The 20,182-nt window shown below is 46.0% G+C and overlaps 8 protein-coding genes across 8 annotated transcripts; 3 read left to right on the plus strand and 5 right to left on the minus strand.

The window, feature by feature from the left end:
* Positions 1–273: 273 nt before the first annotated feature.
* On the plus strand, positions 274–1,925 carry N7462_001600 (uncharacterized protein; the record flags this gene model as incomplete). The annotated part of the gene is made up of 5 exons (XM_057073326.1): positions 274–363; positions 423–672; positions 747–1,170; positions 1,238–1,771; positions 1,826–1,925. 5 exons carry the CDS (start codon positions 274–276, stop codon positions 1,923–1,925), a joined length of 1,398 nt encoding a protein of 465 aa, XP_056936967.1.
* Positions 1,926–2,016: 91 nt separating this feature from the next.
* On the minus strand, positions 2,017–3,175 carry N7462_001601 (cytochrome oxidase assembly protein SHY1; the record flags this gene model as incomplete). Its single annotated transcript, XM_057073327.1, has 4 exons — positions 2,017–2,116; positions 2,173–2,278; positions 2,338–2,850; positions 2,935–3,175. The coding sequence occupies 4 exons, from the start codon at positions 3,173–3,175 to the stop codon at positions 2,017–2,019; spliced, it is 960 nt and encodes a 319-aa protein (XP_056936968.1).
* A 229-nt stretch (positions 3,176–3,404) lies between these two features.
* On the plus strand, positions 3,405–4,981 carry N7462_001602 (UBX domain protein; the record flags this gene model as incomplete). Its single annotated transcript, XM_057073328.1, has 4 exons — positions 3,405–3,602; positions 3,665–3,783; positions 3,860–4,877; positions 4,940–4,981. 4 exons carry the CDS (start codon positions 3,405–3,407, stop codon positions 4,979–4,981), a joined length of 1,377 nt encoding a protein of 458 aa, XP_056936969.1.
* A 502-nt stretch (positions 4,982–5,483) lies between these two features.
* N7462_001603 (coiled-coil-helix-coiled-coil-helix domain-containing protein) lies at positions 5,484–6,116 on the minus strand (the record flags this gene model as incomplete). The annotated part of the gene is made up of 2 exons (XM_057073329.1): positions 5,484–5,772; positions 5,899–6,116. 2 exons carry the CDS (start codon positions 6,114–6,116, stop codon positions 5,484–5,486), a joined length of 507 nt encoding a protein of 168 aa, XP_056936970.1.
* Positions 6,117–8,053: 1,937 nt separating this feature from the next.
* Positions 8,054–8,789, minus strand: N7462_001604 (uncharacterized protein; the record flags this gene model as incomplete). The annotated part of the gene is made up of 2 exons (XM_057073330.1): positions 8,054–8,288; positions 8,344–8,789. 2 exons carry the CDS (start codon positions 8,787–8,789, stop codon positions 8,054–8,056), a joined length of 681 nt encoding a protein of 226 aa, XP_056936971.1.
* Positions 8,790–15,845: 7,056 nt separating this feature from the next.
* Positions 15,846–16,721, minus strand: N7462_001605 (Sas10/Utp3/C1D family protein; the record flags this gene model as incomplete). The annotated part of the gene is made up of 3 exons (XM_057073331.1): positions 15,846–16,262; positions 16,323–16,489; positions 16,541–16,721. 3 exons carry the CDS (start codon positions 16,719–16,721, stop codon positions 15,846–15,848), a joined length of 765 nt encoding a protein of 254 aa, XP_056936972.1.
* Positions 16,722–17,306: 585 nt separating this feature from the next.
* On the plus strand, positions 17,307–18,419 carry N7462_001606 (ketopantoate reductase family protein; the record flags this gene model as incomplete). Its single annotated transcript, XM_057073332.1, has 1 exon — positions 17,307–18,419. One exon carries the CDS (start codon positions 17,307–17,309, stop codon positions 18,417–18,419), a length of 1,113 nt encoding a protein of 370 aa, XP_056936973.1.
* A 70-nt stretch (positions 18,420–18,489) lies between these two features.
* N7462_001607 (uncharacterized protein) lies at positions 18,490–20,120 on the minus strand (the record flags this gene model as incomplete). Its single annotated transcript, XM_057073333.1, has 5 exons — positions 18,490–18,811; positions 18,891–19,005; positions 19,060–19,177; positions 19,237–19,821; positions 19,893–20,120. The coding sequence occupies 5 exons, from the start codon at positions 20,118–20,120 to the stop codon at positions 18,490–18,492; spliced, it is 1,368 nt and encodes a 455-aa protein (XP_056936974.1).
* Positions 20,121–20,182: the final 62 nt, after the last annotated feature.

Consider the following 20,182-nt stretch of genomic DNA (forward strand, 5'->3'; position numbering starts at 1 on the left):
TCGTAATGTCAAGCTCGAGACCCGCAAAAAAAAGTCCAATCGCGGCGGATGAATAAGCCAGCGTTATCGATAAGAAGCCAGGCCAATCACACGCGGGCCCGCAGTGTTGTTGCAAGACGCGCTTCCCAAACCCTCAACTGCTCTGCGTTGTTTTTACTCTTTTACTCCCATTGAACTGTCCGCTCGGTAATTGTGGCTGCGACTCGATATTACATCATATTCAAAATCAACACTTCTATGTTCTAGCCATAATCGGCTTTCCAAACCTTGGAGATGTCGACTCCGAACCCGCGTAGCCGTCGCTCACTACGCAATTCGGGTTCTGGAATTAATACTCCATCTGGCGAGACAACATTAACGGGGGTGAGTGACACAATTCCTACTCCACCTTCAGTATTCTTCTTTAACCGCTCTTCCTATAGCTCCAACGACTTCCTAGTCACACGCGCTACCCACTCACACCTAGCCGCCTGGTCACAACTGCGACTCCGTCCGCGCAACGGTCAGCTTCTCGATTCACTCCCCGGGCGAGGGCATCAATTGCGCCGTCAACACCGTATGGACTTCGCGCACGCCAGCAACGAGCCGCAATTACTCCAGCCCGAGACCGGCGACGTAGCGGCCGCGTCCAGCGAGAGACCGTGTTCGACGTCTTGCGAAACCTCGGTAAAGGTACGAGTGACTAGGTAGCGAGAACGCGTTTTTGATTGCTCCCATCGCTGACATTTCCCGGGGGATTGAACCAGCACTTGCCCCTGTTTCCCAGCCGATTCAGTCCTCCCCGCAGGAAGTGCCCCAGCCCGAGAAAGAACCGCGGCATGAAATCGACGAGCTAGATAATGAGTCCCCAATTGAGCGACCACGACTCTCGCTCCCTCTTCAGGAAGAGGAAGGAGGTAGCGACGAGGCTAGTCCAAATGTGTCCCCGCCGCGAATGTCTCTACCCTTCGATGACGAAGATATCACATCCATATCGGTGGAATATCCCCGGGAAATAAGTCATCGAGATCATGACCGATTGTCAATTATCGGCCGCAATATTGGACGGATCAGCGAGGATTTCAGGGTCGCCCAATTCGAGAATGAAGATGACGGTGATGTTACAGGATTTATGGGTGATGAAAATGCTGCTGATGATACGATGATTAGCGGCGGTGCTTTCGATCGAGGGTAAGTGTCTACTGAGAAGATATGATGCTTGTTTATAGTACACATAAGACTGATATTTCACAAATAGTGGAGAGACAGAGGACCTGGGCCCGTTCAACATCGACTTTAATTTTCCCTCTCCGGATGCAACAGCCCTGGGTGAGCCCATTGAGGAGCCTATCGGCGAAAATGAAGGCTTTGAATTGTCAGCAGGCGATATTCAACCGCTTGATACCATGACTTCATCGGATGACGATCAGAATACTGGGGCTTTCGGGTTTGGACTCAATTTCCCACCAGCAGGCTCTCCAAGCGAGAGTCCGGGTATTGTTGGAGGTGGCTTGCGAGACGGAGATGCTCCTGTGCAGGGCAAGCAAAAGAAGCTTTCGCGACACGGCATCCCCATTCCCAACTTGCCCGTAGGTGTAGTCAAGAAGCTAGCCACTCGTTTTGCGCGCACCAGAGCAGGCTCAAAAACGAAAATCAACAAAGCGACCCTGGCGGCAATCGAACAGGCATCCTCATGGTACTTTGAGCAAGTCAGTCAGGACTTGGCGGCCTATTCAAAGCATGCAGGGCGAAAAACAATTGATGAAAGTGACGTTACAACGCTGTTGAGAAGGTGAGTTTTGATATAAGTGGAGCCGCATAACGAAGAAAGCGCTGACTTTGTCAGACAACGTCATATTAATAGCTCCACAACGGTGTTCTCCCTGGCACAAAAGCATTTGCCGAAGGAGCTTCAGCAGGACTTGAGACTGGCCATGCCTCCGTGAATACCTCAACTCACTACCATATTACAGCAAAGAAAACCCCGAAACGCCAAATGAGGAATATGCATAGGTAAGACGGCAAAGAAGGCCGTTGCTACCAATTTCGGTTCTGGCGCACGCGGCGCATGGCCTCGTTCGGCTTCTTCCGCACGACCATCCACAACATAATGGACGTGGCCAGAGACAGGCCGTACCTGCGAAGGTTGTGAGTGACTGGGCCAGTCCTGAGGATCTATTGTTCGGGACTTACCATGTGAAAATGTACTGGGCGTGATTGTTTCTCAAGTTGACTTCGGGTGCACGGCCAATGGGAATGCCCTTGGCTGTGCGATCATACGACTCGAGAAGGTCGGGCACTGGAAAGAAATTAATACCTGCCGGCCATCCACCATATTGATGGAATCAGGTCACTCACCCATGGTCTCTTCGATCCACACAGGCTGGCTTCCACCTAGCTCGGCCATCTGCTCGATATCAGGAAAATAGAACTTGCCCTCTTCAGGCTTATTCTCCGGCGTAAACATGTTCTTCTTCCACGGCTCACGTAGCAAGCCTTCCACGGTCACCTCTCCCTCCGGCAGCCCATTTGGCCGGTCCTTCTTGTCCATCATCTTCCGAGAAATCCAACCCCGGTTCACGAGGACGGTGCTCTGGCCATCTCCACGCTCAAGGGGTGTAACAACAAGGAATCCGTCTTCGCCCTCATTCATGCGGGGTCCAACCAACATCTCCTTGTCGTGGCGGTAGTGACCGGTGGTGTAGACGCGGCGGTAGTCAAATTCGGAGATTGCATCGGGGTCGACTCGAGGCGGCAGCGGAAGCGGAGGTCGGACGAGACGGTCCTCAAATTTCGCAATGAGCTTGGTCTTCCTGTCTAGGCGCTGAATCTGCCACGATCCCAGCGCAAAGGAAATAATTGGGATTAAAGCTATATGGGGCATCTTGAATCAGCACAGTTGTCGAGATGTGGGTAGCTTCCTCACACATGATGCCTCAATTAAAGAGGACATACCCAGAATGATAAGGCCAGGGCCATGCTTCTGATTCACTCGTACAAGCTTAGCCGGATGGTCCACGTTCAACAAACTTTCAGTCAGCTGGCGTGTCTTGGTGAATTGGCGCTTCTGTTGTAGACGGCATCGTGCGCAGATTGAATCCAACTTCCAAGCTGGACCGCTATTGCGGACAACTCGAGCAGGCAGCGTCCAAGCCACCGGAGCAGCCTGCTGGAGGACCGAGAATATCGGCCGCATGGCGAGCAGTATTCTAATGAGACGGACTGGTTGCGCAAGATGTCAAAGAAATTGGCATAATAACAAGAGCAGGCGAAGCCGGCTGGCGGGATTTTAGAACGGGCTCCGAATCCTTAGGCGGTCACGCTCCGGCTTCCCCGAGCTGCTCTCCGCAGTATATCTGGCCTACCTGGTACCATTTGCTCACTACTCCAACGATAGAACCGCTGAACCCCGTCGGTGGAATGCGATGATTACCATGTTTTTCCAGGGAACTCTTCAGGACGGTATTGCCCTTGCCGTAAGGGAGACCAAGGCTGTGGTTTGCTTTGTCCGAGGTCAGTATCTCCCCGCATCCCACGACCCCAGCTCTTCTGATCGTGCCTCATGTGCAGATGATGCCACACTCAGCTCAACATGGGAGGAAGAGTACTTTTTGGATGATGAGGTATTTTGATATTCTCACGGTATCCACGATCGTCAGGCTGGCGATGCTCATGGTCCATGCAGCTTGCGCAGGCCCTCGATGCGAAAGCGGTGCTTTTGCGCCTTACTGCCGGGACACAGGAAGTTGCGTTCTTGAGCTCTTTCTGTCCGATTGCCGAATTTCCGGCCACTATTGTGATCCAGTAAGTCGAGGCACGAGTACGTGGAGTTTACGCGTGCGGTATCCCTCGTACCACGAGCTAATCGGTACTCTGGTAGGAATGGCACACTCCAGGAATACCTTTTGCCAGGCATTTCGAAAGAGGATTTCAAAGCCCGTCTTGTTGCAGCTATAAATGGACAAGGGCCTTCCGTTTCCGCCTCTACACGGCAATCACAGAACAGCACCGCTTCCATTAACAATACCGTGACACCAGTTGCCCCTAATACAGCCATTCCAGCAAGTCCTCCGACGTCAAGCCAACCATCGCCGAGTACCAGTGTCCTTTCAAGTTCTACGCCCCCAATACAGAGTAATCATACGTCTTTGGAGGATCGAGTTGTCCACAAAAAGACACCGAAGCCTGCATCTTCAAAGTCCCAGCCATCAAAGGAGAACCAGAAGAAACCTAGCCCTTTGCCAGGGGCAAAGGAAAAGACGGTCCACGTCCCTCCAAAGGCTCCAAATCCCATTGCTAGCAAGGATCCTGCACCCACTGTTGAAGAACCCAAACCACAATCACCAATTCCAAGAGGACCCCCAAGCCATTACAGACTTCAGGTGCGCTTATTCGATGGACGCTCTGTGCGCTCTAGTTTCTTGCCCAATCAGACAATCAGCCGCAATGTGCGTCCTTGGCTCGATGAGCAGATGACGGACGACCACCGACCCTACAATCTCAAGCACATCCTGACACCTCTTCCAAACCGAACACTCTCCCTCTCCGAAGAGTCGCAAACTCTTCAAGATCTGGGCCTTGGCTCAACCGCAAATTTAGTCATGGTCCCTGTCAGGTCGTACACCGAGGCATATGCTTCCGCCGCAGCCAGCTTACCAGCACGCGGTATCTCCGCTGTATATAACGTAGTGTCATCTGTCGCAAGCTCGGCCACGGGAATTATGGGCTCTTTCATTGGGTTAAGCTCCAACGCATCAGCAACAGAGCCGGCCCCTGCTTCATCTAGTCCTACGCCTAGCGAAAATACCCGACGACCACATTCGACGGGGCCCAGGATCCGAACACTTCGGGACCAGCAAATTGGGCAGGACGAAAACCAGCTGTATAACGGCAACCAGGTAGGTGGTCTTCATTTTTAGTAAAACCTTGAGGTGTTCTTATTCATTGACTGCTTCGATAGTTAAACTTCGAGCCAAGGAACCAGGATAGCAAAGATGATTGAGATTCGGGCGATGGACCCTCTTGAACCTGCCTGGAAATCATGACTCCCAGATTAAGCGGGCATGCTTATGTTTTGATATGGTGTTTTGGCGGATTTAAAATAAACCGTTTCTACGTTGAATCCTCATGTATATCATAAGACTAGTAAATTGACGATTTCATATAAGCACATTACATCCCTTTTCTTCGACCGATAGAGATATAACTATCTGAGAAAACATCAAGACCCAGGTAGATCGAGGGACACATTCTTCATTTTTTCTATATCCTTGCTTCCGGAGAGGGCGTGAGCGCCATCAGCTCAAGGAATCTAAAGTCACGGATAATATTGATTTCAGTAACGAGGAGAGATGGTATAGAGTACAAGAGCGCGATATCAAAGTCGCGATGCAAAAGGGTTTCTACCCCATTAATGTTAACAAATTTTGGAATTAATTCCAAAGAGCAGATTTAACTAAGCACAGCCACTAGCTTCTGCCGAAATTTCCCAGCCTAGGAAATGCTTAGTAGGGCTTAGCAGCAGCCTGGCAGGCCTTGAGCTGGTCCAAGTACCAGCCGCAGATGCTCATGTTGCCCTGGTTATCGTCCATGCACTGGCGGAAGTTACGGACATCGTTGGCGCAGGCTGGGTTCTCGTAGGCCTCGCTGGAAGCGCTGCTTTGCCACAGGTTGTTGTCCATGGCCTGGCTCGGGGCCGGAGAGGCAGGGGCAGCCTCGGCGGGGGTGCTAGACCCACCGCCGCTGAAGAGACCGCCGATGGCATGGCCGATCGAGGAGCCAACAGCGACACCGCTGAAGCGCAAAAGGAGATGTTAGCGGCTGCGTCTCTCGCGTAGTCGGGGAAACAGAGAGCCGATCCCGTTTTTCCCCCCACGGTAATGAGAAAGGAACTCAGAGCAAACTCAGTGTAAAACTTACGCAGCGGTGGAGGCCATCTGGCCAAAAAGGCCAGGGCCCTGGCTTTGTTGCACTGGAGGGGCCTGTTGCATGGGAGGAGCCTGCTGTTGTGGAGAGGCAGCGGTTGAGTGATGCTGCTGTTGCTGGGGAGCTGGCGCAGGCCGGGCAGGGGCCGGAGTCGGGCGGGTAGGAGCGCTGCGCGCAGGGGTAGGGGCGGCACGGCGTTGTTGGCGAGGCATTTTGTTATATGCACTTAGGTGAATATATGGATTGACAACCGTTGAGGAGAAAAGAAGAGTAGATAACTGTATATGGGGTCCAGATAGAAGAAGCTAGAAAGCTGAGTCAGTCAGTGCCAACTGCAAACTCCAATGCAAACCACGCTATAGGTCAGCTGACTGGAACGGACTTTCCTCGCTAGAAGAGGCCCACTTTCTCCACCATATCACATGACTTTAAACATCAGCTAGGCCAATTATCCGAAGGGAAGGCCTATCTCTGTCATATTACCTGGAGATTTATGCCAGAACATCGAAGAAGACCAAACCTGCGCCTGATAATCTTGGACATGACCCTAGCGGATACAGTTCAAGTGTTATTATGTTCGAAATGTCAATCCGCATAATGAAGAAACATTCAGCACTATGCTAGCGGGATATGAAGGCTATAATCTGAAAATCATAGTGCAGAATTTAGTGGAACCTATTACTGAATTTGATGATGAGTATAGTACGTTTCGAGTTTGTTTCGCTCTTTCAATGCTTCTAAAGATGTCTTTTGTGGTTTGCTGGTCAAAAGATGTCTATTCGATATACCAGCCTGTTTATGACTGGATCAGAGATCAATGGAGCGATAAAGAGGAGATTGAGCGACTATAGGAATGTAAATAGAAAAAGGGGCTATGAAAGAAAATACCTAAGAGTACTAGTAGAGAGGTATTTCTTAGGTTTATCTATCTAGATTACTCCGATTGCAGTAATTGTAGATCTTCTATTTTGAAACATCCACATAGCGCAATGTAGCAAAAGAAGTGAGATAAATATAAGATTCTCGCTTAGTCTCTATAGGGTATCAAATCTTTCCTTTCTATCTCTAATAAATCAAACTCCTTTTTTCTCTTTACACTCCCATAGTCGCTCGATCTCCTCTTTATCGCTCCATTGATCTCTGATCCAGTCATAAACAGGCTGGTATATCGAATAGACATCTTTTGACCAGCAAACCACAAAAGACATCTTTAGAAGCATTGAAAGAGCGAAACAAACTCGAAACGTACTATACTCATCATCAAAATCAGTAACAGGTTCCACTAAATTCTGTACTGTGATTTTCAGATTACAGTAGCCTTCATTCCATTTCAAAGCATTTTGTTGGCAGCAAAACGCTTCAGATTCAAGATAATGAAGAGCTTCTGTCAACTCGTCTAAAGTTAGATATTGACGAGGAGCCCAAGCAAAAATTTTGAGTACTTTCCTCATATCCCGGTAGCATAATGCCGAATGTTTCTTCATTATGCGGATTGACATTTCGAACATAATAACACTTGAACTGTATCCGCTAGGATCATGTCCAAGATTATCAGGCGCAGGCTTGATCTTCTTCGATGTTCTGGCATAAATCTCCAGGTAATATGGCAGAGATATACCTTCCTTTCGGATAATTAACCCAGCATTTGCAATGTCAATGGGAAGCAGACCGATCTTTTTTATAACATCCTTTGCCTGTTGAGTGGTTGAACGCCCGTAAGGTTCCGAGAACCTAGCAGACTTCAATAAAAAAGTGATTGCTTCCTCTTCTTCTAAATCTTCTAAATTGAAGATTTTTTGTTTGCCAGAGCCCTCTTGTGGTTGAGTGCAAGTGGTAATGAGGATATGTCCATTCTTACCACGTGGGATCCAACCTTCGAGCTCGTCTAGCGGCAGTTCGTCAGCATGATCAAACACTAAAAGCCAGGAGTTTTGGTTGCTTGAAAGCTCCGATTTGACATTCTTGGCGATTGATGTCCTATCTCCTTTTTCTGACAGACCAAGGAGTTTGCCAACATCAGAATATGTTTGTTCAATTCGAACCGATGATCTAGCATCAATCCAAAATACCCTCCAATAGCTGTGGTTCAAAACAAAAAATCAGCGAAAGGGTCATATGAGATTGAATGAGAGGAAATGAAATGCTGGACTTACTGGTCTTGATAAGCTTCTGCAAACTTAGAGCAGATCTGGGTTTTTCCAGAACCGGGTTTCCCAGTAATGAAGCATTTACCCCCTGGACACTCCATGGAGCTTCCAAGCTTTTCTTTAATCTCTTTCAACTTTTTGATGCGGCTATTTTCCCAGAAAAGCATGTTGACAGACACAGTATTCTGCTGTGGAGCAGAAAACAACTCCATTCGGGTCCGGTTGATTTCGAGAAGACTATCATGTCATAAATTAACTTTCAAAACTTGAAAGGTTTGTTTATGACACTTACCTCTTCATGGATTCCTGAATCTGGTCATGTCTGCCTTTTATAAGATCAAATCCTTTTATCAGATCTTCTTTGCTGTTCTTTCTTTGGTATAACCGAATCCGCTTGGAAAACTTGTTGCGATGCCCGGAGATCATGAAGCTGCTTTTGCTGCATATGGACCTTAGCATATGAGAGATCCCGAAGACATATCTTTCGCAATCATCACTCCATATTTGAGCTTCTAATTCCAGAGACTTCCAGGCCGCTTTGCTATCTGGGTGCAGAATTGTAGCTTGTTCGTGATGTAAGGTGTCTTCCATCTTACAACTCATGCTTTGGACAAGGGTTCGGAATGCATGCAGAGCACAAATCTCTTGATGAACATCAAGATCTTGAAGATCCAACCCAGCCTTGGCTATTGGGTAAAGTATAGATACAACACCGAGACCCAATGATACGGCGTCCATCTTGTCGTAGAGTTGTAGTCAAGTTGATCCTCTGGTGTGCCTCACATATTGTAAGGACTTTAGTCGGCTTTTAAAGCTATTGCCTCGCAACTGGAAAGCTGGGTTCAAATGTGTTCGGTTTGATCATGCCCAATTTCTTTAAAGGATATTCCTAAGGGGTTCTTTGGTGAAACTATTACTCTAGACATATTCATTGAGCCACTGGGGTCAAACAATCAAAAATAAAGACTTCATCTTTATACACAGCCATGCAGGGTCTCGGGAAGCTACTATTCAAATATAAAGGCAGAGGGTACCTTTAAACCCCAACGTTTGCAAAACCTGGCGGGGCGCAGCTAGTAGCAACCTTCCAATTGACTCAGCTTCTGATCTTCTTTGTTTCTTCCAATTCTGGCCATTGTCTTTTTAAGAGGAGGATCAAATAGTGGTGATAAGCTGCACCTCTGCGACTTGAATAGTCTAGTGGGTTTTTATGATTGAGAAGTATATTCAATAGGCGACTAGGGTCAGACAAGTAAAAGTAAAGACTTTGTCCTTTGGCATAGCCTTGTAGGGTTTTGGAAGGCTACTATTCAAATAGAAAGCCTGAGGGTACCTATTTAAGATCGAAGCCTTTGTGAAATTTCACGTAAAACGGCTAGGAGCCACCTTTCCATTGACTCAACTTCTGATTTTCTTTGTTTCTTCTGCTGCTCCTGGTCGGTGCTTTGTCAAAGAGGTCAAATGGCGGTGACAACTTGTATCTCTGAGACCTACGTGTGGTTCTTCAAATTGACAAAGGAATGAAATTTCTCAGGGATGTACGATGTGATGATGACACGAAGAAAAGGCGATGTTTAAGCACACTAATACACTACCTATCCAAAAGTCTGTTCCAATGCCCACTTTCAGCACCTCAATATCGAATATACGTATATCTCTGTTACACTCCACAATCAATCAATCAACCAATCAAACTCTAGTAACCTAATGCATCCTAACTTGGCGTAATGGCCATGTAGGTGCTTCCTCCGGCGGAAGCAAGAGCTATCCCAACGCCAGCCCAAGCAGATAGAATGCGTAACACAAAAGGAAAAACGGCATTTTGCTACACAAAATCAGTCCAAAAATATCCCAATGACCCATAATTTAACGCTTGCAAGTAGCTTTTGCCTTCAACCCCCTCATTTCAACCGGCACCTCGGTTACATGCAGCATGCGGTATCATTTCCCATCTCCCACCAAGCCAGCAGGAAATATTTCTTGCTTCGTTGACATAGTTCATGACTTGTATAATTATATCCTCCTCAGCTTCTCGGTAAACATTGGAGATCCCGTTCCTTACACCTAGCATCTTCACTGCGCTGTCTATCTACTAGTTTATCCTGGTTGCTTGGTTTCGGGATCTGCTTCGGCTTCAGAATCGGAGTCAGTATTGAATTGCCGGAACTAGCCGAGAGATCTATCTGTATTATAAAATTTACTACGTAGCGGGTAGCCTGCGAATTCGATATAACAGCTTTATAGTCCGTTACTCGATCAAGATGCGACTATTATGGAACAACCAAATGTATAATACTTGATGTTATTCGGATCAACTTCGGATGTGAATTATATATATAACGCACACACTTATCAAATATCACAGATAAGGCGTATATATCACAAAGCTAGATCATATTCGTCATACATCTAGCAAACATTACAATGACCATATCAAGATTAATAAAAAAGGAGAATTCTCCTTCTATACTATAATAATTGATAGAATTATCATGAAATGTAAGGAATGATGACGATAATAAAATATCTTTATCGCGTCATATTTGCATCCTCTACCCGGAGCATTCATGATTTATACATGTTCATCACCTTATATATATGATTCACATCCGAAGTTGACCCGAATAGTATTATGGATGTTGTTCTCTAACATACTAATTCGAATTTTCTATTCAGCTGGATTACACTCTTAACTATTCAAGAAAGAAATATCTTTCTTATAAACTATATAGTTACTATATCTTGCCCAATATGTTTTGGAAAGGAGTCGTGAATACTGTTTCGGACTCAGATTAGTAGTTTGCTAAATAGAATACTCATCCGGAAAGATCTAGTTTTAAATACTGATATCGCGGTGTTTTCGTGTAAAAGCAAGCCAAATCTTCACTAATTTCTTCTAAATAGAGATCTTCTTCTTCAATAGCTATTTACAAAGTTGATATTCAGCAATAACTGGACGGATTTTTAACCTAGAAGGATGATTAGTCAAGTAAATTGATAACTGATTATCTAGAACGGATATCTACGCGCTTATAAAAAGAAATTTTAGTAATCGTGAGTACTTAGCTTTCTAGGCCTACATCAGCGAGACGCTGATTCCAAATTAGTCTTCGCTTTAGTAGCATTTGAATATGCTATATATAGTCCTTGGCGAGCACCTAAATTCACGTGCTAGCTAGGCACGCGAAATATTACCCTTTTTATAGGGTATACAATAAGTTACCGTTGAGAAGGTGTTAAGTCATAGTTTTCCCCACGTTTACTACTAGCATATAGTGGCTAGGATGCTATCTACGCGGTTATAGAAGGAAGAAAAAAATTATCTGTGGTGGTTGATATTGTGAATGTAGTGATTGTAGTGATAGGGAAGTAGGGTCGGAACAGACTTTTGACCCTTTTTGTATATATTGCATTACACTTAACCTGCCTCTACAGGTCATGCTAGCGGATATCGATCTAAGACATCATCTAGCTAGATAACACATTCATTGTTTCTGTGCTGAATGAACAACTGACATGTTTTACTTAGCTGGTGGATGATCGTTGTGAACTTTTTCTACGCTATGTCCCCATACAGTCACTCACAGGAGGCCTAGTACAGTGAAAACTTCGTAGAGATCAACTTCGTTCATAATCCTAATACTTTCTACCCTAAGTGATATAGCACCCAAATAATGGTCACCATGAAATGATACAGTACATGATAGATGGAAGATTGAAAGTCTATCACGTCCCGGCAGGGACTGATCATGATGCTCTTTGAAACCAAGCTTGACATGATTATGTGATCACATGGAAGTTGTTAACATATTGGCTTTAAATGGGTAATTTTTTATAAATTTCTATTTCTATATTAGCCTCTATACTGTATAGTGGCGGGGGATTTAGTTTGGGTCGAATTGGAATGCGACAATCATTCTCTTCACTTTGCCCATAGTATAGGTATACAAAAATTACTGATAATGAGTCATATTCCATATCAGGGACCTGGTTTCTTACCTTTTTTCGATTCATGGAAAAATCAAGAAAAAAGGCGCATAAATGAGCAAATATATTTCCAATATTAACGTATTACCTACAGTTAGGTCAAGACTCCCAGTCTAGCTGATAAAGCTGAGGTTTTATATACAGTATAGATACAGATTGACCATCTGTTTCTGATATAGAGCTTTGTTAAGGAAGTAGCAAAAGCCAGATAAAAGTAGTCGAATACTTGTTGTGTTCGGCAGATCTTAGGGGGGAAAGTTCAGCTGAAAATTTTTCGCTCTGCAAAGTGTCTTAATGAGATCATAATAGTCTAAGATCTTTTCTATACCTCTGTAACAAGGTGACTTCTCTTCCTTGATAGTCTGAACTGAGCCTTGGATTGGGATTGGAACATATACCACAATCTCTGTAATTGAATCCAAGACTGGTAGCCGTCGTCTTTGCATTTGATAATGCTTTGACATATAGCTCCTTACTGTAGCAATGATTGTAGCAAAAAGAATCCTTCATGTATGATCAATGATCTAGCATGAATGAGTAAGATTTCGGGTCGGCCAATGTTCTCGAATATGCATATATTACGGAGCTATCTAGTTGATCAGCTCTATATGCAATTAGTAGTTAGCTGCTCCTGCTACTGCTCTATAGTTGTATCTGACTGATGATGGCGAGAATATCGCGGCATTTCTCTTGTATCAACATAATTTCTAAGTTTAAACAGGTAATCATAATTCTCTTGCCTCTGTCAAAGGAGACGTCTACCTGGCTATTACACCACTAATAGATTGCACTATGTTAACAGAAAAGATATAAGTTGATGAATTGATAAAGTACGGTGCGATCGGCCGGCTACCAATCACACTGGCATGGGACAGCATCACAAACGATAATTTTGGGGAAGAGGGGGAAGAGGGGTAAGCTGTTCGGATTTATGGCTCAATCTATAAATGCTTAGTAGAATCTATCTAGCAAGAATCATGCATATTTCAAGGGATATAATGCCCATTTTGCCCCCCATACGCATTTGAAACATCGCATTCCACTGGAACCCACCAACTATCTGGCTGTAATCTATTGTCAAAACGGTCATATCTAAACCACAGTGGCATGTGCTCACTGTAGAATTCAGACCATGATTCTCTTTCCCAGGTAATCATATATCCAGCACGGGGCAGTTCGCGACCAATTCGGGGTCTTTTCAGGTCCATTGGATCGAGCACTAATTCCATACCTGAGGCGTCCTCCTCCCTGTCAAGGATCAGATCTTTTCTCTCAGCCAGATCTCTCATCAAACGAAGATGCATTTTCACTGCCGGTATGAACGATTTGTGTCTGCGAAATTCTTTTCCCTCTTTTGAACACTCTAGTTTCTCAGGGAAATATCCAAAAAGCTGGAACCAGAACATACGTCGAGGGTGGTATTTGAGACCAAAAAATGGCGCATATAGACCGAAATAAGCCGTTTCGCCTAAAACAGATGCCTCCAGCTGTATCAAAAACCTTTCTAGGTCACGAATTGGTCCAAACCGGTCCAAATCGAACCCAACCCAGAATGATTTTGGACAGTGTATCTCCTCTTGTTTCTTTTCCCTAACATAGACTCGTGCTAAGGCAGGGTGATCGGAGGCCCAGAGTATGACTTTGTAAGAGTCGTTTCGGATGGCCGATTCGTGAAGAGGTAGGGAAATGCGCACTTTGGGTGCATCCGGGTCAACGCCCTGACCTGACCAAGAATCCAGTGAAAAAATCTTCGATCCCAAGCGCTTCTCCTCTTCAATTTGAGGATTCGCCTTTTCGATTTGATCAGACGCCATAGTGAAGTTGCAAAGATCAATTACGAATTGGATAGGAATGATGGTAGGATGAGCGAAGGGTACGCTGGATGGTTCTGAGTTTAGGAGTTGATGGACTCTGATGGAGGTCAACTTGAGATAGTTCCTGCTTTTATATTTGCGGGGAAAACAGAGTCCGAGGGAAGACATATCTTGGAAGTCACTCCTTGCGTAGATTTGGTCTCCAGACCGAGGTTCTCGAGGCTGAGGTCAAAGAAAATGAAAGGCCCAAGGAAACAATGATACCTTATGACATTTACTCGAGAGCCTTTGAAGATTCTTGAGAGTTCTTTCAGACCCAGCATTTTTGCTAGCATTGTCCGGTCCTCGGTCGGATGTTTTTTGAAGATCATTCTCATTGAAATTACACTGGTAATTGCCTAGTGGGCTTCCTAGCAGCTGTCACTGATTCTTGGCCTTGAGCATATCCAATTTTTCAGTTTGGTCAATTTAATTTGGAAAGAAGATAAGTCGAACCGAAAGAAAGAAACAGGCATTCTTCCTCCTATCTTAGGCTCGTGATCGCTCTTAGGCTCTTTGTCTAGAGTTGATAAAGGGACTCGGGGCTCACAACAAAGGAAGAGTGATTCGAAAATGAGGTTCCAACATAAGCCAAGTGAAGGTAATGTACTTTTCAGATGCTTTGATGTGGCCAGTTGTTACCATGTGATAATGTCTCCCCCCCACATAGCTTAGCTTATCTGTCAACAAAGTAGGATACTCTATTAGCTTGTTAGGCTTGGATCCAATGGTACGCAATGCGCAATGTGATAATGTCTAATATAGGAACTATCTGGAAGGGAGTGTTCAATATCTTCTGTCTCGCTGACTAGCGCGTTACGGCGCTGATTTCCGAGTCTACCCGGGATACCATGCAAAACTAGTGAGGAAACGTATTCCTGTAAGCGCGAGATGCACAGTGGAATATATGGGTGCTCGTGGTATTCAATGACTTCTCCTTCTCGACATTATCTCGTATCTTCCTCGCCAGAATGGAACTTCATTTCTACCACGGCCCAGATTTCTACAGTCACCATCAGTGATAGACATTTGTTGCCAATGCTGTCTGCACTTCGAATGCGATCCGAACGGAAGTATGTTTTAATAACAACTTTGGGCACCGAATTAGTGACAGCCTACTGATTACCTGATAGGACTTCATAATGGAAGTTATGCCGTGGCACTAAGACATCGAAACTCAGCTCAAGGGATTCAACTGAATCCTGTTCTGTATCAGATTTCATCTCAGCAAAGTCATTCAAGTGATGGAAATCATGGTTGATGATACTTATAGAAAATCGAGAAAGCTTTTTATGGCCCTTTTGCCCACCCCCTCCTTTCCTTCAATTCCCTGACTCTCACATTTTGAAAGCTATCGTCAGGATAAAACAACCAGTATAATAAATATACATACCCTCGGAAGTACAGATAGAATGTTCAAATTCCCGAAGCAAGCCTAGGGCCTCATTACGGCCTGGTGTGGCCTGTTTGCCGCTCTTACTGTAAGGCTGTCATCGTGCCATCGTAGCGCGCGGCTGCGAAACCATTGTCACGCCTTGGCGAAGTCTAGTACGGTCTGAGATGTCTTCGCCCTTGAGATAGTGTCTGGTTCATCTTTTTCGCCTTTCTGAGGTTCTCCAAATAGACTCGAACCGCTACTCAGCGCGAATTTAACTTCTCGCTTCAATACCCTCTCTGGATTCTTCAATCATAGAAGAATCATGTGATAATAAGCATACCAGGAATTCACGGGGATTGTAGAACGATAAGGGTTTGGGTCATTCTGTTTGATTCAATTCATGATTTCTGGGTATCTATATGATCGTCGATATATATACAAGTCTTAAGAGGTAAGGCGATCTGAAATAATAATGGCAAGGCGCGGTGAAACAGCCAAATGTCGGCTCAGATGCGGAGGTCGACGGCCGATACTCATGCATCAATTTCAAGGAGAGCCGCCAGATGGTCCGAAAGCTCATTGGGATTTCCGAGCTTTGCGCAATGCTTCCTTCTTATGACGCCTGTCCTTCTTCTGCGTTGTGCGATCCTCCTTGCTGAGCTTCCGCTGCTTCTTTACGAAATCAGCATTCTTACTCCTAGCCTGCAGCTTCTCGGCCATTTTTTTCTTTGTTATGGCTTTGCTTTGCGCAGGTTCACTGGATTGTTGAGCCGAGTCCTCGTCCTCGAGATCTTGATCGGAATCATTGGAATCGGCGCTAGACTGTACGGTAGAGTGTGCTGCACTGGAGGGAGCATCTGATTGGACTGCAGAAACATCGGGCTTTGCAGCAGGCTTGTTCTTCGCTTGTAGCATCGCGGCTTTGAATTGAGCCCGCGCCTTCTCTTTGGCTTCCTTTTCAGCTCGTTCCAGATCAAGCTTGTCATTGCCAGCCTGTGAAGAAAAATGTTAGTCATGATTTTCATTCAATAGCCAAGAACAGATTTCACTTACCAAGCCGTGTTTAATAAATCGATTCGCGGCCGCCTTGTCCAGGGTCATGGTGCGCTGCTCTGGTTCGGTTTCCAAGGCTTTCATCTTTTCAAAGTACTGTTTAACGCGAGTGAGCTCGCGGAAGACAGGATGTTGCTTGGCATCCACGCCGTGTAGTCTGAGATAAGCTATAAGACATCAGCATAATTCCATACCTGGCGGTATGCCGCAACACGTACAGAAAATGAGTGACTCAAGGGCGTAAGTAATCAACACATGCAGTTTAGCCTTATCCATAACCGGTAGGTTCTTCGAAAGCTTTGACATTTGATGTCCCAAAACGGGCTGCAGAACATCTTCAAGGTCGTCCACATTATCATCAAGCTGCTCCAGCAGCGGCAAAAGGTCTGTTGGCTCCATTGTGTTGTCGGGTGTGAAAGACAAAAGGATTGCAGGAAAAATTACAACCGATGTAACTAGGCGGTGGGGCGGGCGGTGGATATTTGCGATAACGCTTTTGCACCTCAATATTTCGCCGAGGCGCGCCTGTCGAATTGCCTTATTGCTCGGCTTTATTCGAAGCTTCCACAAGCACCAATGACCATAATGATATTTTAAGTTATTACTTCTCGTCTCCGATTATTTTGGGAATAGTCTTTGATCTCCATCTTCCACTCTCGATCTCCACCTTTCGCCCTCGATCTCTCAACCGTCGCTCCCGGGGGCTTCCCCCAAAACACCTTCAAAGTGTTACGAATACTCAGAGACCGCCCGCTATGGCGGAGTGGGCTACTTGATCTGTGTCTTCAGCCTCAGTTTCAGACGCATGGCGGACAGACAGCTCGATGCTTAACGACATGGACGCAAAATGTCGACGACGTCGCCCGCGAAACCCAAAAGCCCCGATTGTCAGGGCGAGTACATATTCTTGGTCTCGGAAATGTAGGGACATTCATTGCGCATTCGTTGGCCGTACGACAATCTCCACCACCAATCACATTGCTCATGCACCAAGACTCGTTCTACGAGGCGTTCCGGAGGAAGAAACAATGCCTCTCGGTTACCTATAATGGTCTCGACGATGTCAAGAACGGTTTCGATGTTGAAGTGTGGAGGGGAGATGGGTGGCATAAAATGCCATCACAGCAGGAAAAGCTACAAGAGGCGGACGATAACATCCCCCAGGAAGAAAATGAAGAAGACATACCCAATGCCAAGGGCGATGGGGAATATATCGAATGTTTGATTGTTTGTTGCAAATCGAGTGTGACTGAAAAGGCCATTAAGGGGGTCAGCCACCGCCTGAACTCTAACTCCACCATCCTTTTGGTACAAAATGGTCTCGGTGTTATTGAAAAATTGAACGAAACCGTGTTCCCAGATGAGAAAACACGTCCACATTATATGCAGGGTGTGTTTAGCCACGCCCTCACAAGAAGAGACTCTTTCCAAGTCTCTCACATGAATGTCGGGTCGCTCATTCTGTGTCCAACGGTCACCGATCAGACCCCATTAATTGACGCTGAACACGATACCCACTGGGCCCCTACAACTAAATACCTACTTCGACTTTTAACCCTCACTCCATCTCTGGTTGCTGCTGCTGACACACCTGCCGGTCTGCTCCAGTATCAACTAGAGAGACTCGCTGTGTTCAGTATTATCAGCCCTCTCACTGCCTTGTTCAATTGCAAAAACGGTGAACTTCTTTACAACTTCTCATGCACTCGCATTATACGCTTGCTTCTCTTCGAGATTTCCAGTGTAATATGTGCTCTTCCCGAGTTGCGTGGCGTGCCAGGGATCGAAGATCGATTTTCGCCTGAGCGTCTGCGTCGGCAGCTTACCACCGCTGCTTCACTCAGCGCCAAAGCTGGCAGCGCAATGCTGCAAGACATAAAGGATCAGCGACTCCCGGATATCGATTTTCTGAACGGCTGGATTATTAAACGCGGTGAAGAGATTGGCATAAAATGTGTGTTAAATTACATGATCAAGAATATGATCCATGCCAAACTGGCCATCATCCAACGACAAAACACCAGCGCCGTTCCGTTCGACTTCGATAACACCCTCATATCTGGTAATTCCAAAGGTGACAAGGGAGAAGATGCTTAGATCCATCTCCAGGCCTTCGGCTTTTCTTTCTACTGATACCGGGACTTCCAGGACCTGGAATTTTCCTCCGTTATTGATCAGCCACGCTCAGGGCATTATTGCAGATCTTTTTAATCTGTGTCCATCGTCTGAGTAGCGTTTCCGCCTTTGAGCGATGTGCTTGCAGCACAGGGTTGGTCGTTATAGCCTCTTGCAGATATTTCATGGCGGCATCCGCCTCACCTGCATAAGCCCGAATCCATCCTTCGATGATGGCTTCCGTTTTTTTCTCATCCACGCCCTCAGTGGAACCTTCGAGGATATGATTCCTCCAATCTTCTTCATTCATGTATTTTAGACAGGCCGCAACCTCGGTGCGGTAGCAGACTCCATGACTGGTCAATTGGTAGTTACTGGCGAAATGTTTAGAGTGGAACACGGAATGTATATACCGCTTGACTTGACAATCTCTAGATTTCTCATTTAACTTACCCGTAATACTGGTTCAATAAAAGCTCTTCCTCCTTTGCACGGTTGTTAAGGTCGCGGAGGATAATCTCGTCAAGGTAAATGCAATCTGACTCGTTTTTGTCCAGAATGAATCCATCTAGAGAGTTGGATTAGCCCGGGTTGACGACAAAGAGAATTGAACGCGCCCCACATTCAGCAAGAAGGAAATCGTTCGGGTGACCGCCATAGCTCATGTACACTTCATCTCCCACTTCGTAGTCTTCCGTGGCCCGTAATGTGTACTCCTCGGCGTTGAATTTCACATCGCACTTCGACCCTACATTAGCTTATAGCCGGACAAAGCACTGGCGAAGAAGAGGATGCCTACCTCAATATCTGCATGGTTGAAATAATCCGCAAATGGCAGCATTGCCATAGCATCATTGCGATCATTAGGTGGTTCCTCACCCTCTGCTACCCAATAGAAGCTTCGCGTATTGATAATAAGCCAGTAGTAGGAGAATAATCGCCAATCAGTTTCCGGGAATATAGTGGTCACATGCGCCCAGGCCTTGCGCAGCCGAATATCCTGGCCCAGAAGAAGGTTCTGATGTTCAGTGTCGTACTGCTTCATCGGGATAATCTTTTCAATAGTGGGCCACTTGCCCGAGATACAAGGAGTGAGGAGATTAGCTTCGGCTTGTAATTCATTTGGGTCACTGTCTGGCAATGGAAGGCCGCCGAGAGCGGCTGGCCACAGCAACGGCAAGCTGTCCTCGAAATCCCGGCGTGTAGGCCAGGCCTTGCGCCAGAGCTCATATTCAGCTAGCTCGTCATCGCTCCCATGGGTGAAGTATGCTGCCATAATGGTTTGTACGGCGGTCCCTTCGGGGAATTGTTCTTTGAATGAGGCAGGGATTCGTTCCATAGTGAAGATGGAAGTTGTAGGAACCTGGACAACAACATCTCCTTTCTTTAAACATGCATTGAATTTCAGTATCAGTCAACGTAGTATGATATATGTTAGTAGTTGAATGTCTGTACCTTAATTTTCCGAGTCGCTATCATTCCAAGACCACGGCCAGGAAATCGAGCTGGTGCGACCCCGAAGGCTTCAACGCCTTGAGCCATAGCCCATTCTGTGAAAGCCTCGTGATTCTCACCAGGCCACCATTCTGATCTCATCATGAATCTGGGATACTGGTATCGGTTCAAAGGACCAGGGAGACTGAACTTTTGATAAGTATGAGCAGCAAGGGCGGGGTTCTGCATAAGCTTCCAGCAGGGCAGATGGTAATTTTTGGGCAGTAACTATTAATTTCAAATATAATGTC

The sequence above is a fragment of the Penicillium macrosclerotiorum genome (assembly GCF_028827735.1).
Source record: "Penicillium macrosclerotiorum strain IBT 26536 chromosome Unknown utg000002l_segment0_segment0, whole genome shotgun sequence".
Lineage (NCBI taxonomy): Eukaryota > Fungi > Ascomycota > Eurotiomycetes > Eurotiales > Aspergillaceae > Penicillium > Penicillium macrosclerotiorum.